Raw genomic sequence first — 18,258 nt, 5'->3', positions numbered from 1 at the left:
TTTAACTGAATTGCATTTCATTGCAACCCATGGTTACAGAACTCTATTGGACAGTGCTGAGAAAATAAAGGGGTCAACGCATGTCAGTTTCTTCACCATTCTGATACCCATCTGTTGGTGTATAACACCACCAGTATCCATTAACTATTGGTATCCTTTCTCAAACAGGAGAGCTGAACAATGTGCTTTTAGGTCTGCAGCATTGGACTCCGGAGTCCAAGTGACCAATCTGAATTTTGGTAGTGGAGAAGAGCTGACTGAGCCTGGATCTCTCCGATCCGATGGAGGTCCAGACCGCAGTGGCCTTGCATGGTAAGTTTTAGGATAATTTTATGAGGAGGCTCTCTTCCAGTATTGTATGCTCAAATTGTTGTGTATTTTAGATTTGTCACCGGAGTTAAAAACATCTTCACACAAGAATTTATTAGTTTTTAATATGTCAGTTTCTTCACCATTGTATTTTGTGCTGTTAAAAATGAAATTTGTGTTTCTCAAAGTAAAAATTTGCGTTTCTCAAAGAAAAAAAAAATGATCTGAAACTGACCTGCATTTCGTTGCAACCCATGGTTACAGAGCTCTATTGGACAGTGCTGAGAAAATGAAAGGGGTTAGTCAGTTTCTTTACCATTGTGATACACATCTGTTGGTGTGTAACATGTGTGTGTACTGTATACCCATGATTTTTTGTTCTTTTTATCATAGCTAATACTGTTCAAATCACTGAATAATTGGTGCTTTACATGTATATGTCAATGAGGTGGACTTCAATTGCAGCACAGGATTTCTGTTTTGAATACAGAATGCATGGGAGCCATGTATTAAAAGCACATCTTAAGCGATGATCAACCTGGCAACTCATTAGAGTTCAGTTGATTTAAGTTCCTGATTCCCTCTAATATTTGTAAATGTTTGAAATTTCTTTCTAATTTTGTGGAGATGTAGTAAATGGTACCATTTCCACAAAATCAGGAAGAAATGCATGAAATATGTAAAGATATGCTAATTTAAAGGGCGAGTTCACCTTCATAAACATAAGGATTGAGAGAATGCAGCAATATTAGTAGAACACATCAGTGAAAGTTTGAGGAAAATTGGACAATCGATGCAAAAGTTATGAATTTTTAAAATTTTTGTGTTAGAACTGCTGGATGAGGAGACTACTAAGGCTTTTTTTTTTGTATTTGTATGTTTTATTGATTTTCTCGATTACAAACAATACAAATTACACAATAATTATGAACATATGGAACAAAAAATAAAAATGAAAATAAGATCATCAATAAGACATAAAAACGCAGTATCATTTTGATCAATACACAAATTATTGTGGTAGTCACCAGTATAACATCTTGAAGGTTCTACCCTAACAAATACAGTCTATGTTAACCCGTTGAGGACGAGTCCCGCGTATACTCGGGCAGGTGTCTATGGGAAATGCGTGTTGTAGCAAAATCAAACCGTCCTCAACGGGTTAAACATCTACTGGGTTTTACAACTCAAATTTCCATTTCTTAAAGTGAAGATGAAGTTTACCTCGTTTCTTAGCCACATAATACTCTGTTTCTTTCTTAATTTTCAAGTGTAACTTAAAAGATTCAAAATTGGGTCTAATGTTTTTAAATTTACATATATAAATGAAATATTTTAACGACAAAAACAAAAAAGATAAGAATTTATCTGAAGAAACTCCAAACATTTTCTTGAAATTATCCAGACTAAAATCACTATCATGTTTTAAGATTATTTGCAACAAATCATTCCATAAAGGCATTACTACATTACACTCGCAAAACAAGTGAACAATTGTTTCAGGTAATATTCCACAAAAGGTACAGTTAGGCGAATCTTTTCTCTTTATCTTAAACAAAAAATCATTTAAAGCAATAGCTTTATGAAAAATTTTAAAATAAAAAGAGCGTAAACGAGTATCGATTGAACACTTGAAATTCACATTATGGACCACTTCCCAATTTAAGTCTGGGGGAATAGTTACATTTCTTTTCCAATATTCATAACGGTCATCTGGGGTACATTTTTCTTGTATTACATAATATGCATACTTAGGGACTTTTTTAGATTGAACAAGCTTAATATCAACAACCATACCAACAACATCATTGTCAGTATTTTCTGCATTAGTGGATTCCAGCCAAAAATTTGGTATACTTTTCAACAAAAATGTATATTTTCTTCTATCTTTATGAGAAACATCAAAATCTAAAATTAATTCTTCAAATAATTTGTGTCCAGGGAGAGGTGGGTTCAACAAATCCGAAACCTTACGAACATTTTTATGCCTCCGCCACGAAGTGGTGCCGGAGGCATTGTGTTTTCGGGTTGTCCGTCCGTCCGTACGTCCGTCCGCATTCGTTTACGCGATAACTTGAGAAATATTGACTGGAATTTTACCAAACTTGGTCCAAGTATAAAGTATGATGAGGCAATTACTTGATTAGATTTTGGGTGAAATCGGCCAAAGGTCAAAGGTCAAGGTCAAATCATGAAATTATATCCGTTTACGCGATAACTCAAGACTGGATCGAGCAAATTTCGCCAAACTTTGTCGGAGGATGATGTATGATGGGACAATTACATGATTAGTTTTTTTAGTGAAATCGGACAGAGGTCAAAGGTCAAAGATCAAGGTCAAATCCTGAAATTTATCTGTTTACGTGATAACTCAAAACTGGCTGAAGTAGCTTTCACCAAACTTGGTCCAAAGATGATGTATGATGGGACAATTAGTTGAGGAGATTTTAGTGACATTGGCACGAGGTCAAAGGTCAAAAGGTCAAGGTCAAATGCTAAAAATGTTGCTATTTCCCCCATATCTATGCAATGTCCGCATTCGTTTACGCGATAACTTGAGTAATATTGACTGGAATTTTACCAAACTTGGTCCAAGTATAAAGTATGATAGGGCAATTACTTGATTAGATTTTGGGTGAAATCGGCCAAAGGTCGAAGGTCAAAGGTCAAGGTCAAATCATGAAATTGTATTTGTTTGCGCGATAACTCCAGACTGGATGAAGCAGCTTTCACCAAACTTGGTCCAAGGATGATGTATGATGGGGCAACTAGTTGAGTAGATTTAAGTGACATTGGCAAGAGGTCAAAGGTCAAAAGGTCAAGGTCAAATGCTAAAAATGTTGCTATTTCCCCCATATCTATGCAATGTCCGAAGGTATTTTCTTGAAACTTAGTGTAGACATGTACTACTGTGTGAAGATTCTCCAGAGAGAGTTTCATGTCATAAGGTCAAAGGTCAAAAGGTCAAAGGTTAGGTGAAAATGTTGCAATTTCATTTTTCTCGCAAATGGTTTAATGTATCTTCATAGAACTTGGTACATATGCATGTACTGACTGGCAGGGATTATCTAGGGAATTTAGGGGTCATGGGTCAGTAGTCAGGGGTCAAAGGTCAAGGTCAACTCCTCAAAATTTTACTGTTTCCCTCATATACTAGTGTATATTCAATGCTTGCATTATTAGTTTTAAAACTTAATATGTACATGTTGTATTACCTAATGGAGATTCTCTGGGAAATTTCCAGCCAGAAGGTCAAAGGTCAAAGGTTAAGGATCAAAGGTCAGGTTTAAATGAAAAAAAAAAATCTATTTTGTACTGTAATTACACTCTTTCTTCATACCTTGAAAATTACTCAATGCATAAACATATAACAGGGTCGGTCAGAAGTCAAGTAAAAATCCTCAATTCCCCAAATATGTGTACCAGCACTCTTAGACAATTATAGCAAACCCAGTTTGATTAAAGTGAACATTCAATACATTTCTGACAAACTTGTCATATCAGTATTTTGCCATTTATGTGAAACTGTCATCACACATTGTGAAGACATTGTACTATACACCTATTGGGAGAATCATGCATTATGGCGGAGGCATCAGTCGCCATAGCGACATTTCTAGTTATCATACCATTCATCATAATACAGATATTGTTTTGATGTGGATCTTATCTTTTTATTGAACCACAATGACTGACAATTCCCAATATCTGAGAAAGTTTTCCCTAAGATTTCCCTAGAAGCCCCTTCCCTAAAAATATACCAAGTCCGGAGGGAATCTGCCAACTGGGTGTTATTAAGAGTTCTCAGAATGGATTCTGGAGCATAAGACTACTAAGGCTTGTGATGTCATATGGGTATAACAGTACAGTATAAAGAAAATGTAAAGAAAATTCAACATAACTTTTTTTCGCATAATAAAAGAGCACTTGACTTGCCTCTTTCTAAAGGCGATGTGAATAATATTACCCATAACATATGTCAGTAACGAGTCCAGGGAATGTGTACTTTTTTCAAAAGACAAAATTTTGTGAAATTCTCTTTATATTTTCTTTATATTGTTGTACGCATGTGACATCATACACTGCAGTAGTCTTCTCATCCAGCAGTGACTGCACAAAAACTTCAAAAATTCATAACTTTTGAACGGATTGTCCGATTTTCCTCAAACTTTCAATGATGTATTCTACTAATATTGCTACATTCTGTCAATCCTTATGTTAATGAAAGTGAACTTGTCCTTTAATGATGACAAAGCGATAAATAATTGATCTACATGTGTGTGTTTGTTGGAATGGTTTTTCCTCCTACTACAGTACAAAGCTTGTCAGATGAAGTCTTTCATTCTGTTGTCTTTATAAATAGCTTATTCCTCTACAGGCGTTACCATGGAGATGTCGTTTGTGCAGGAGATGACTGGCATCCATCTCGTGACTCTGGGAATGGCTACAGCCTGCTGTCCACCTTGCAAGAACCCAACCATTTCATGCTCAGTCTCCATGGAAGTGATGGTGAGTCTATTCTGGATTCTCTAGCCAATGGTTAAAAATGCACATTTAACTAGATGCGAGTGTTGGGAATGTCCAACAGGGCTCCTCATTCCATGGTTCCACAAGCAGCGTCTTGCAGCAGGCCTACTATCAGCAACATGTGTATGCATGCATGTACAGTATGTCCCTCAAAAAAAAAATTACAATCGGATTTTCGCATTGATAACTTCCAATATGATTAAACTGTCCAAATGCTATTTCAGGGTCTGAAAATATAACATCTTACCTATATTTTTAATTGCAGAAAACTCGATTTAATTTGGTTGAGTGGTCACAGAGAAATGTGGATCGTTGTAAAATATTTCATTGGTCTGATTCTTCCAAGTTTTGCACTTGAATGCTCTTTGAAATGCATATTTATGTGTAAACACAATGGACAGAACTTGGAGGGAAGGGATTTCTGACACAGTGGCGGATCCAGAGGGGGGCGCAACTGGCGCACGCCACCCCTTATTTTATTTCGGAAGTCTCGAAAGAGACTACGTTTACTCTTTATGCATCGTAGTCTCTTCCTTCGCCTTCCTCATAAAATACAATTTAAATTTCAAACAGGTAAGTTCTCATTTAAATTTTCTATTTCTCATTAAAAACTAAAGAAATAAAAAGAAAAAAAATGAAATGAAACCTGGAAGTGGCACCAGAAATATTAGTTGCGCCCCCCTTTACAGAATTCCTGGATACGCCCCCTACATACTCTACAAAAATCCTCATTTCGTGAGCTGAAAGACTCAAGCTCTATAACATCTTTCAGGAGTAATTTGAAATCCTATCTGTTTAGCAGTGCATTTTGAAGACCAGTGTCTTTTGAAGACAGACTTTCGTGTCTTTTTTTTTTCTGCTTCTTCATCTTCTTTTATTACTGTGATGTACTTGTATTTTCAATCTGTTTGCTTTGATATACCTATTGTAAAGCGCCTTGAGCATTTAATCAAAGTGGAGAACGGCGCTATAGAAATTGTATGTATTATTATTATTATTATTATTTCTCTTTGACCACTGAAGCAAATCGGATGGCGCTCTCTGTAAGATGTGGGTAATAAGTTATAGTTTCATACCCTGAAATTGTATTTGTATTGGTTCACGATTTTGAAAGTTATGGTTGCCGAGGGTTCCGTTGTAACTTGCTTGTGGGACATATGTATACTAGCCTAGATAGTGTACTGTAAAAGTGGTTTCTTTCGCGGTGGTTTTATTTTCACACTTTTCGCGCTTTGAGGTTGAACAGCGAATTTAACATCACACGAAAATGTTTTGAACTCGCCGCTTGTTTCAACGCTGTTAAATTGCGCACATGCACACATGAAGATTCCGCGCATTGAGTGTATTGATGGTCAGCACACACACAGCGATACTGTGCAATGTAGGTAAAAGCATGTTATAAAGAACTCGAGAGACGGGATTTCAGGTAAGCCTGCATTTGATTTTAATTTCTATTTAATAAGAATAATTGGATTATAGTTTCAGTTTTCATGTGCAAAATAAAACAGTTTTTGCAGACTGTGAATTCACAGATTTTTGCCGACCGCGAATTTAAACACATGCAAAAAAGTCGGCACTGATGGGAACTGCGAAAGTATCTGTATGCGAAAGAAACCACTTTTACAGTATTTTGCTGTAAATCAATATCATGGGCCAAATTATTTCACTGATTATTAATGATTTCATCAATCATTACATTGCTGTCCATTGCATTGTCAAATACTGCAATCACTGACTGTGCCCGAGATTATGGACGTAGTCTCACCAATGCAATGCACGCATGCAGCATGAGGTATAGACCGATTCAATTTCGATGACCTATTCACCTACCGCCGCTAGTGGCGCTATAACGGTCGCCATAACTGGGGGCCAACGGGGGGCTTCCAGCGAGCTAGCTACCCAGCGAGTTGCACTTGCAGCTCAGCGGCCTAGCGTACCCATCGCGCATAGTTAGCCGGGCGCCGCGCAAATATTGTGATTGTTTACTCACTGTGTGGAAAAGTTATTCAGCGGCCTTTAATGCCTTTCTTTTGGACAAATTGAGTGATTCAGACATATTGATCTACTTTGAAAGCTTCAAAGGAAGGATCAGGAAAACACATTGTGCAGTTGTTGGGTGCACAAATAACAGGAAAAAAAAATGGAAATGGAAGCTGCACGGCAGAGTGTGAAATTCAGACACCGCTGACACATGATAAATCAAGGCAAAATTAAAGACAATTAAGTGAAATTCAACGGTATAAAAATGCACAGATTTCGAAACAAACTATGTCGACAGTACTAGATTCTCTATTTAATTAGGTTATCACTGCATATTCGTAAAGTATGTTGTTCATCTTAGAAGACAAGTTTAGATCAAAGTTCTAATTTGATAATTCACCGATTTTTTTTTTTTTTTTTTTTTTTTAATCCTTGGTGTCCTACTTGCCAAAGTTAGAATCCACTTCCTGGCTAGACTTTATTATTATGACAAACATTTTACAGCCTACACTACAGCTAAATAAATGTTTCAAGATGCGTTAAATTCTTATATTGTTTTCACTTCTTCAATGTTCAGCACTGAATTGACCATAGGCCTATTCAATTTTGGCCTGGAACTCTGAATTTGACTTTTGATATTTAAGTGATACTTTAAATATTAAACCATGGATTGTGGCAAACATCTGTTTCATAATCATACTAAGAAAATATGATTTGAAAATCACTTTTGTAGATTATAATATTAGGCGTTAGCGTGATTTTATGCAAGGTTACTTAGACCTAAAACAGTAGAAGTTTCAGTTGTAGACATCAGGCAACGTACGTAGTCGTAACTTAAGTTTAGGCATATACGGCCTAGAAACGCCTAGATTTACATTCCGTTTGGTTTACTCAGTTAGGCTTGCCTGATGTTATCGACAACCGAAAATGATATAGGATGTAGGGTTCTAGAAGTCAATAGGTCTAGATCTAGTCTGGACTCTTGCCTAGATTTCTAGACAAGATTTAACGTTAGACATATTCTACCCTGCTGGCCCGACACTCCCGAGCAAAGGCAAAAGCTTGCCCTAAAAAGGTTAAGTTAACTGATAGCTTGCAATATATTGCGCCATATCTAGCTCAAGATTCTTATTCATTATTTGTATTTGATTATATCAGTTAACTTGCCAACAGCCTAGGCTTATTAGCAAGACGTCTGCCTGCGCCTAGCAATAATTCTCCCCAGCGGTTTTTATTCTCTTGCAAGTCTTATACAAATGTGAATATACGGGGCTAACACGCGAGTACCCAAGTCATCGCCAAAGAAATAGAGTCTACAAACATTCACGGATCGTACCGATATTTACCTTGAAATTCAAGTTTTGGCTACAGCCGTATGTCATCTACCCATTCGCTCATAGTCGGTATAAGTTGTTTAATTTTATTTATTCTTGATTAGCTAGCGAAAAAAAAAAAAATGTAGACTCTAGTTGTCACAAATCCAGATGCGTCGATCGCTGCCAGCGCCAGAGATAGCTAGCTGGCCGGCTGGCGCCGGGTGTTAAAAGCACTGGCTGCCGCTGGCACCCTTGCCATGCACGCAGGGCGCTTGCCGACCCGGCCTGTTTGGCCCCCAGTTATGGCGTCGCCTTAAGAGGGCGCACTTCCATGAACAGTCGCTTGAATCGGTCTATAGCACTGTAAGGCGTATTCTGTAGTTGGGCCTTTCTGCCTAAACAATTTACTTGTATATTAGCAGTGAATTAATTTGGCAGAAAAGTGTATCTCTGATAGACCATTCTCCCTAAACAATCACTCATACATTACCAATGACTTAATTTGGAAGAGGGGTGTATCTTGTAGATAGGCCTTTCTGCCTCTCAATTGATTGATTTGGCAGAAAGTGCTAACTTCTTGATAGGCCCTTCTGCAAATTTTTTACAACAAAGTCATGTAAATTCAGGGTTTTTATTATCTCAAGATAGGCCCTTTTGCAAAAGCAAGATGAAGAAAATTCTGAAAGAGCTAGGAAATAGGTCCAACATTAACTACCATGGGAATAAAAGCTCATTGATTCATGAGAATAGGCTGAGTGAAAATTTTGGTCTTAAAAAAATTTTTAATGGAAAAAAGAAAAGAGATATTTTCGACTAATGCCCTTTTACCAAGACACAGCCATCCCATCCCATACTGCTGTTTAACGATTTTGTCTGCCTCTGTCTTAAAGCCCAAACAAAGTTCTGGTACGCCTGCAAAAGTTGTCAAATTTTGCTCCAAAATGTGAACGTATGCCTAGGAAATGTGCGGAATAACGCTGTAATAACAAGATATTCAATGGGTAACGATGAAAATGGGAAATATTTACCAAAAGCGTTCAGTCTCAGAACTTACCCGAACGGGGTCAGGCTAGACTCGGACTCGGGGATAACTCGGCCTCGCTTTGCTTGACGGCGGGATGAGTTGTATTGATTGTCCCACTGGATTGTACAGCGTTGTACTATGCATATATGGGAGCGGCCTGTATAAACTACATTGTAGCGTTCTGGCTACTTGCAGTAATGGTCCGAGTTGTTACAACGCGCGCATCAAAAACCTCTTTGGCGCGCATGCAAAATTAGTGTGCGCCTCTCAAGCACCTCTAAAAACAATCAAAGACACTTGATAAACAATAACAAAAACTTCAAAGACCGCGCGTCACGGCAACTGAGGTGATGTGCGTATACTATATAGGCTTGAGCAGTGGGCTTGAGGACCGCGCGTTGTCCATTTGTTTTGTACAGGATTAGCACGCACTTTCCTGTCTGCTCATCAAGGCCTCGGTTGGAACCCGTAGTATAGAGTACTGATGAACATGGCGATCACGAACTGTGTGTAAATTGTCTGAAATAGGGTCGAGTTTTCCCTGAGACCGAGTTTGTCTGGAGCCTTCTGGAATAAAAGTCGGTCTATCGACTTTTATTATTTTTCTCAAAATACTCCAAAACGACTCATCATTCCGGCAAACCGCGTCAGCCAGGTAAGTTTCTTTGTAGACTCTTTCGATATATTGCAAGCAAATATGAAATGGTGCCAGACGGGTTCTCAGGCCCTTACCAGAACTTTGTTTTCACTTTAATATTCACATCAAACTGTGTCAGATAGTGGCAAATTCAGAATTTTTGGCCATGAACACTTGAACTGAAAAGCATAAGTAACGTTACTTGTAAATACATCTGAAAAATGTATGCTTAATAAGTATGAGTATCACACGTCTTCATTTAGCCTAGCATACGGAGCATCAAACGCTGAGTAACGTCTGCATAGAGTACAGGTAGTGAATGAAAGGACTGAAAAACTTCTGAAATATGTTTATCAGCATTCAGTTTGTGTCTAATCAAAGGTCAAACTCTGCCCATTGCCTCATCTCAGCTCACATAGATCATTCTAAAATTGCAGTGGATCACACTTCATTTCATTATGCCAGATGACAGTAAGGGCACTACATCCAAAGCCCCAGCCTGGGGAGCCAAAAAGCCTCCCACTCCTCCTCCCAGGAAAGAATCTTCAGACTTGGATGTCTCAGAGGAGGTACAAGAGGCTCCTGAGGTGGATTTCCAAACTCCGGAAGGAGGAGGGACACGAGAAGGGGCATCATTTCCGTCAGTGCGGACTAAGGAGTACAAACTCACACCACAGGTACGTGATCTAAAAATGCCAGTCAAGTTCAAGAATGGGTGCAGACCGACAAGTTCAAAGGTCAAATAGGCAATGAACTTTAAGCACTATACACTTAGTATTGTGGTGTACTCTCAATAAGTTTTCACAGCTCTGAGCTGTGCCCCCCCCCCCAAATAAAAAAAAAAAGAGAAAAATCACACCACAGGTACATGACCTAAAAATGCCAGTCAAGCTCAAATATTGGTGAAATATGTTATTAAAGGTCAAAGGTCAAAATGTGAATGAACTTTCCCTAATTTAAGTGCCATATGTTCCTGTGCATCACAAAACCAACAAAAAGTGGCACCCCCGATTTTATGTGAGGACTCAAAATAGGTGAAATGGGTCATCCTAGTCAATTTTTAGGTTTTTTTATATTTTCTGAAAGAAGAATTCTTCTTCTACACAATTCTGAAATTTGGGGTCATGAACCCAGTGACAAATGGTGTTTTTTGCAGTTTTCTAGAACTCTTTTTTTTTTTTTTTTTGTAGATTAGTGTGATTCGCTATGTCTTTAGTGGCCCTTTTCATTTCTTAATAACCGTGTACATATTTTTGCGTGACCCTATAATGGAGTGGTATCTGCCTCCCTTTGATTTTCACCCTGTTAGGGAGGCATACAGGGTAAAAGAAGTACTTCGGACCACATTTTGGCATTTAAAAGTGTCATTCCTGCCTAAGAACAAAATATTAATGAAGAAATGCCCTTTATTATTCAATCTGTAGTCCCTCAGAATTCGAGCTAACTAATGACCTAAGATGATAATGGGACTTAGGGGATGTCTCCATCCCATACAATGGAGCTTTTGTATTCTCAGAATTGATATTATACGATTTGATGCACACTTTGGTGGAATATTTGCATTTTTGGATAAAAAAAGAGGAAATGTAAGGGAAATATAAATGGCTAAATCTGTTATTATTCATGACCTCTTTAGGATCCACATAATATGCACGTCTTCAATGTGTTAAGTTTATGACAGGTGGACCAAAGGGAGGGATCCTATGCATTTTCAGGATTGAAATTCAATGGTGTGATGCACACCTTTTGTTGAATATTTGAGAATTTGTAATAAAAAATTTGTAATCTTTAAACATGTTTGCATTGCAGATACAAACTCTATAAATGATGTTAAAAAAGAAAAGAAAATTAGTATTAGTATTTAGTATTTATTTATTCATTTGTCTTTCTTCCAACAATAGGCAATATAACAATAACATAACAATAACATTGACACTTTCTTTCAAGAATATGTAGGAACAACAACAACTAATACTAAAATTTTTGCAAATACTATTAGTTATCCCCTGCTTGTTCACGAAATACGGGCAAATATCTACGGTCTGGTGCCATATTCCATGAGGTTGAAGGCTGAATGGAATATGGCACCAGATTGTAGATATTTCCCGTATTTCGTAAGAACAAGCAGGGGGTAACGATTTTATCTTTTAGTGTAAGTGCTAACCTTCTTCTCGCTGATTTCCCCTCGTGAATGATGTTGAAATCGCCGGCTGTCAGCCATGACCATGTTGACTTAGGCCTACGTTTCGTGAGCTGATTACTGCATGCGATGCGCGCATACAAATACGTACACGTACACGCCAAGATACTGCAGTGCAGTAGCCAGATAAGTTGCTGTTGTTTATCAAGCGTCTAGTGGTCTCAGGATATGTGTGCAATACGCTTGAGGACCGCGCGCTGTCCATTTGTTTTGTACAGGATTAGCGCGCACTTTCCTATCAGCGTCTTTGGTACACGCGCAGCTGGCTGTGTAATACAGTATCATGACGTCATATCACGTAATACGGGATATATTCAGTGGTTGATTGACCAATGAGATTACAGAATTCACCATCACTAAAAGATAGATAAGTATATGATTACATACCAGAAATGATAAAGAAAGGGTAACAAATATTTTGAGAAAGGCAAACGAGGAGACCTTAGTGAAGCATAGCTTGTGAGACAAGGTCCCTCAGGAATAAAAGATGGAAAAAAATACATTGTGTATATATATATGTATACGTAGTGGGAAAAAAAAATAACAAAAGGTACACAATTCCAAACGGAAACAGGGAATAGACAAGGGAGGCTATGTGTAATGGGGTGAAGGGAGATTATTTACATAAAACAAGGGTAGGAATGAAGGGAGGGGGTGGAAAGGAAGGATAAAAAAGGGTTATGTGAGACGATAAAATACATACAAAAACAAAACAAAAACAACAAAAACACAAAAAACACAAAACAAAACATGACGAAGACAACTGGGTTTCAATAATATTATACATTGATACTTTCTTTCTTTTCTTTAAAGGGAAGTCTGACATAAAAGTATATGCATCTGTAATATAACATACAGGACTTACTTTCAGTTATTGACATTAACATTGTTAACATTGTTTTAACGACATCATGAATCAACACAATAAAGTATTTAAAAGATGAGACTTAGCCTACGCTTGAAGGCTGATTTACTTGAAGTATGTTTAATGCTTGCATCAAGCGAATTCCAAAACCTGGGTCCAGTATGTACTAATTAAGAATACTATTAAAGTTTGAAAATCAAGGGGGATGATCCTCGGAAAAATTCCAGGGGGATTCATCCCCCCCCCCCCCCAAGGTGTGATATAAGGCCAAAACAGCAGGGGCAAAAGAGAGAAAGAGAGGAACGGAGAGAGAGAGGGAGAGGGAGAGAAGGTCGCTTCAGTAGTGCGTATAATTCAAACTTTGAGGGACTACAGATTCGAAAATAATGGGCATTTCTTCATTTTTTTTTTTCTATTTTTAGGGATAAATGATGCTTCTAAATGGTCTTAGAGGTCTTAAACAAAGCTATACCACTGTTTGTCCCCCTAAACTTGAGAAAATGAAGGGGAGGCAGAAATCTCTCCTATAGGTCATGTATAATACGCTTGAGATAATCCAGCGGTTGCTTCCTGAAATGGCTGCCGTTGAGCTCCAGTGTGTACTACACATGTTTATGTGTACAATCGCGAGAGTAAGCCCTCTTGGCACACTGCGTGCATGCACTCCTATACTCTTTGCTCTTCACTTTCAACTTTATTGAACTTTTGAAAGGATGATGCTATTGCTTTGAAAGTTAGCATTAGTCATGACTAGAATGTGTTAATAGAGTGTGCAGAATTTCCGCATTATCTGATGATCCCTTAACTGCGATTGCTATAGACTTCAACATCCTGTTTTTTGTTTGTTTGTTTGTTTGTTTTTCTTGTACCATCTACTGCATAGAGCGCAGCTTGGTGAAATTAAGCACTGAGATAGACCCTGAACTTCAAAGCCTCTTTTCTCAGTACACACTTTTCCAGAGTATATAATTTCTTTCCATTATTTAGATGGGTTTGGAAAGTCCATTCGTAGTAAGTTATACTACATCATTTTAAAGTTTAGAGTCTGCTCTTTCAGGATCTGCCCTTGACTAAATGTCCATGTCTGGCGACTTTTTGTTGGTTTTGTGATGCAGGATGACATATATTGTGTGCTCTCTTCCACAGCTGTGAGCTATGACCACAAAACTCTCACCACAGGTCAAGTTTGAATATTGGTTTGTTCGGACAATGTCAGAGTTCAAAAGGTCAATGACTTTCTTTTACTTTGAAAAACGCTATAATAACAGCTTGCAATATGTGGGCGAGACATCGCTCGGGGTTTGTTTTATAATGAAAGGCACATATTCCATCAACTTTGTACTGACATAATATGTTTAAGAAAATATCATTCCCCTTACTTTCTGAAAGTGGTAAGCCAGGACCTGTGTCATTATGCTAGGAAAGTGAAAAAATTTTGAACATTGCTTATACTGTACGAGCTGAAATTTACGTGGTGGTTTTATTTTCGCGAATTTCGCGAATCGCCTTTGAACCGCAAAAATAACAACACGCGAAAATACAACAACGTGCGAATAGATAAGTACAGTTAGACCTTGCAACCGCGAAATTAACAACACGTGAAAATGTCCTAGTAGCAATTCGCGAAAATATCTGTACGCGAAAATTTCAGCTCGTACAGGTAATACATGTATGTGTGCTCTCAGTAACTTTCCACAGCTTTGAGCTATGGCCGCAAAACTCTCACCACAGGTCAAGTTTGAATATTGGTTCGTTAGGACAAAGTCAGAGGTCAAAAGGTCAATATAAATTTACATTGAAAAACACTGTAATAACAACTTGCAATATGCAGGTAAGACATTGCTTGGCCGTTGCTTTGTTAATGAAAAGCACATATTCCATCAACTTGGTACTGACATATGTTTTAGAAAATATCATTCCCCTTGCTTTCTGAAAGTGGTAAGTCTGGAGCTGTGTCATTATGCTAGGAAAGTGAAAATATGTTGAACATTGCTTATATTCTTTGTATTGTTGTCCATACATGACGTCATGAAATGTGGTAATCTTCTTATTCAGCGATGACTGTACCAGAACCTAAAAAAAAAAAGTCATCGCTTTTGAATCAATTGTCCAATTTTCCTCAAACTTCACTGATGTGTTCTCCTAATTTTGCTGATTTCACTCAATCCACGTTTATATTTTTAAAAATTATTTAGATATACCTTTCATGTGTATTTTCTGAAGATTTGACCGAAAGTAAGATTTTGAACTTCAGTTTGCATATAAAATAAGATTTTTGCAATCCACGAGTAAGATATTTCATCTTGAAATGTTGGCAGGTATGCCTGATGGAGCAGGATGACGAGCGGGTTGCCTTCATGGAATATGTATGTACAGGAGACTCCCTTTTTAATGTAGTCCTCGAGACCAACAGTTTTCTTTCAATATATCGAAATTTTGCTATAGCCGAACACTAGACAGACCTTAAATTGGGGACCTAAATTCTTATTTCGTTATAGCAAGATTTTTTTTTTTTTTTTTAAATAACAAAGAGTACACTATATGTGACCCTGCACCTCAAAACAAACAAAAAGTCGCCAGACATGAATTTTTAGTTAAGACCAGAATCTGAAAGAGCAGACTTTAAGCTTTAACATGATGTATAGCTCAAATCAAATGGGCTCTCCTAACCTATCTAAATATTGGAAAGAAAGCACAAACTCAGGAAAAGTGTGAACTGAGAAAAGAGGCTTTGAAGTACAGTGTCTATTCAAGCGCTTAATCTTTACCAAACCGTGCTGGCTGTGCGATGAACGGGACAAAAAACAGGAAGCAAACCACCAGAGTAACAACAATGAAGGGATTATCAGATTAAACTGAAATTAAGCATGCCTCATTAACACATTCTGTCCATAATTAATGCTAACTTTCAAAGCAGTAGCACTATCTTTTCAAAAGTTATTAGAGTTGAAAGTGAAGAGTGTGGACAAGGTTTTTCAGAAATGAAAAAGGGATTCTAAAGACACACCTAATCACACTCTTCCACCAAAAATGTTCGAGATAAGCTGCTAAAAAAGCACACTTTCCTGCCCGTTTTATGATACCAAATTTTAGCATAATGTAAAAGAAGACCCGCTCCTTCAGAAAATATGAAAAAGTCAAGTTTGGCTAGGTTGACCCATTTCACTTACTTTCAGTCCTCACGCAAAATCAGTGTGTGCGACTTTATGTTCGTTTTGAGGTGCACGGTCACATATATACATTTTGGTATTTCGTGGATTTAACTGTTGACGTGAATTTATTTACTTCTTTTATAAACTGCATCATGGCTGTGAAAAAAAAAAAAAAAAATGTGTATCTTATTGTTTAAAAGGACTGTACAGTACTGGTTGAGGTGGGGATTCATGTTTTGAACATTCCTAAGTGAGATAATGAAAAGCCTCGTATGAAATATGAAAGAGCATGTAATTTTTTTTCAACGTTTATTTGATGAAAATTGGTTTTCAAATGGCTGAGATATCAAAAAAAGTGCTAATGATAAAATGCGACATGCCACAACTTTATTAGGACCTCTTTGTTTCACCTTGTTCTTGGATATCTCAGCCATTTCAAAACCAATTTTCATCGAATAAACTTTTGATACCCCTTAGAACTGCATGCTCTTTGACATCTCATAGAGTGGTTTCTGAATATCTCGCAAATCGTTAAAAGCTAAATCCTCACCTCGATCAGAACTGTACACACCCTTTAAATTGTAGTCGTGTTCATATATTAATGATGTCATTTCATTTTTTTGTTTTTGTTTTTGTTTGTGTTTTTTCAGGTAAGGAAGGTGATTAGCAAGTGTCCTGAGGAAGAATATGAGGACTTTCAGAGGTTTTTCTTGGAGTGGCTGGCCAGAAGGAAGGCCTGCAGACAGCAGCACGAACAGAGGAACCAAGAGCAATGGCAGCCACCACCCCACCTGTGGAGAAAGCCCACACCAAGGATGCGATCCACTTCAGGATTGGGTAGTCATTCCATGGACTTTATGGTCCATGTATACCCATCTGCTGATGGTCCTTGTTCATCTGGATCCACATCCAGTCCTCCTGTGCCTCAACACATGGGTAGACCCACTTCCAACACCAGATTACTACCTGGCAGGGCTTTGTCTGCACCGGCATCAACTGTGCTCATTGCAGCACAGGACACCCTGCTCAGTCCTCCAGCCTTCATCACCACGCAGGTCAGATGATTCTCTTGGGAATTTTTGGGTCATGGGGTCAAAGGTCAGGTTAACATGCTAAAATTCTACTACACAATCAATGCTTAAAGTACAAATGTACCAGTATACTTTTTCTCCATACCTTGGCATTTACTCAATGCATAAACTAAATCAAACTAAGTATAATGTAAGCGGACCAGAATCTGGCTACTTAAAGGGATTTGTAGTTTTGGTTGAGATAGGGATTCAGATTTTAACTCTCTGCAAGATGATTAGAAACCACTTATATGACATATTAAAGAGCATACAATTCTATGAGGAGCCAAAAGTTTATTTGATGAAAATCGATTCTGACATGGCTGGAATATCCAGAAACAAAGTAAAACAAAGTGTCGTCTTTTTTTTTTTTTTTTTTTTTTTTTGGGGGGGGGGGGGTAGGAGGGTAGATGACACGGCATTTGCTCCTGTCTTATTTTCTCCAAGGACTTAGGGTTAGGGTTAATGGGATTGTGATAGGGTTTAGGTTTTATAGTTTGATGGGAGGATTACGATGAGGTTTAAGGTTATGTTTGTGAGCGTGCAGATTTCGTAGGAGCAGTTGTCGCAGGAGCAAATGTCATGGAACCATTTTTGGATATCTCAGCCATTTCTAAACCAGTTTTCATCAAATAAACTTTGAATTCATCGTGGAATTGTCTGCCCCCCCAAGGAAAAACGCAGTATCTACATCCAGCTCCATTTCTAAACAACCGAGATATTCACCATTTTATATTTTTGCCAAAGCCCCTGGAAAATATACTCTTTTGAAAAATTCCTTCATTGTGGAATTTTAGTCTATCTAGCTACCAATTTTCCTGGAAAATATCATTTTGTGTTTTTGTTTTGTTTTTCAGTTATTGATGAAAATGTAGATACTTTGGGGAAACCCCACGCAATTGACTGATTTCCCCAAGGAAAAACGCAGTATCTACAATGGAACGAATTTCCCCAAGGAAAAACGCAGTATCTACAGCGGAATGACTAGGATTAATCTTCTGCCATAATTATGTATGCATGTATACATCATTGTTCCTGGGGCCCTGGGGGATGCATCCTCCACCCCCCCCCCCCCCATTTATGCCCTAATTACAGAACAGGCTTCATAAGATTATTAAATAACATATCGTTCTTGGAACGTTTTGCTTAAAAGTGTATCCCAGACCGATCTTGCTGTA

At 37.8% G+C, this 18,258-nt stretch overlaps 1 protein-coding gene across 1 annotated transcript in view; it reads left to right on the top strand.

Moving 5' to 3' along the window:
• LOC140234909 (uncharacterized) overlaps positions 1–18,258 on the top strand; it is a 44,973-nt gene that overhangs the window by 23,317 nt on the left and 3,398 nt on the right. The window contains exons 3-7 of the mRNA XM_072314949.1: positions 169–312; positions 4,673–4,818; positions 10,259–10,470; positions 15,177–15,224; positions 16,661–17,065. Of these exons, the coding sequence (XP_072171050.1) occupies positions 169–312; positions 4,673–4,818; positions 10,259–10,470; positions 15,177–15,224; positions 16,661–17,065 (955 nt within the window). The remainder of the gene's footprint in view (positions 1–168; positions 313–4,672; positions 4,819–10,258; positions 10,471–15,176; positions 15,225–16,660; positions 17,066–18,258) is intronic.

This window comes from Diadema setosum, chromosome 11 (assembly GCF_964275005.1).
Source record: "Diadema setosum chromosome 11, eeDiaSeto1, whole genome shotgun sequence".
Lineage (NCBI taxonomy): Eukaryota > Metazoa > Echinodermata > Echinoidea > Diadematoida > Diadematidae > Diadema > Diadema setosum.
The sequence above is the reverse complement of the archived record's forward strand: the minus strand, read 5'-3'. Positions and strand labels throughout refer to the sequence as shown.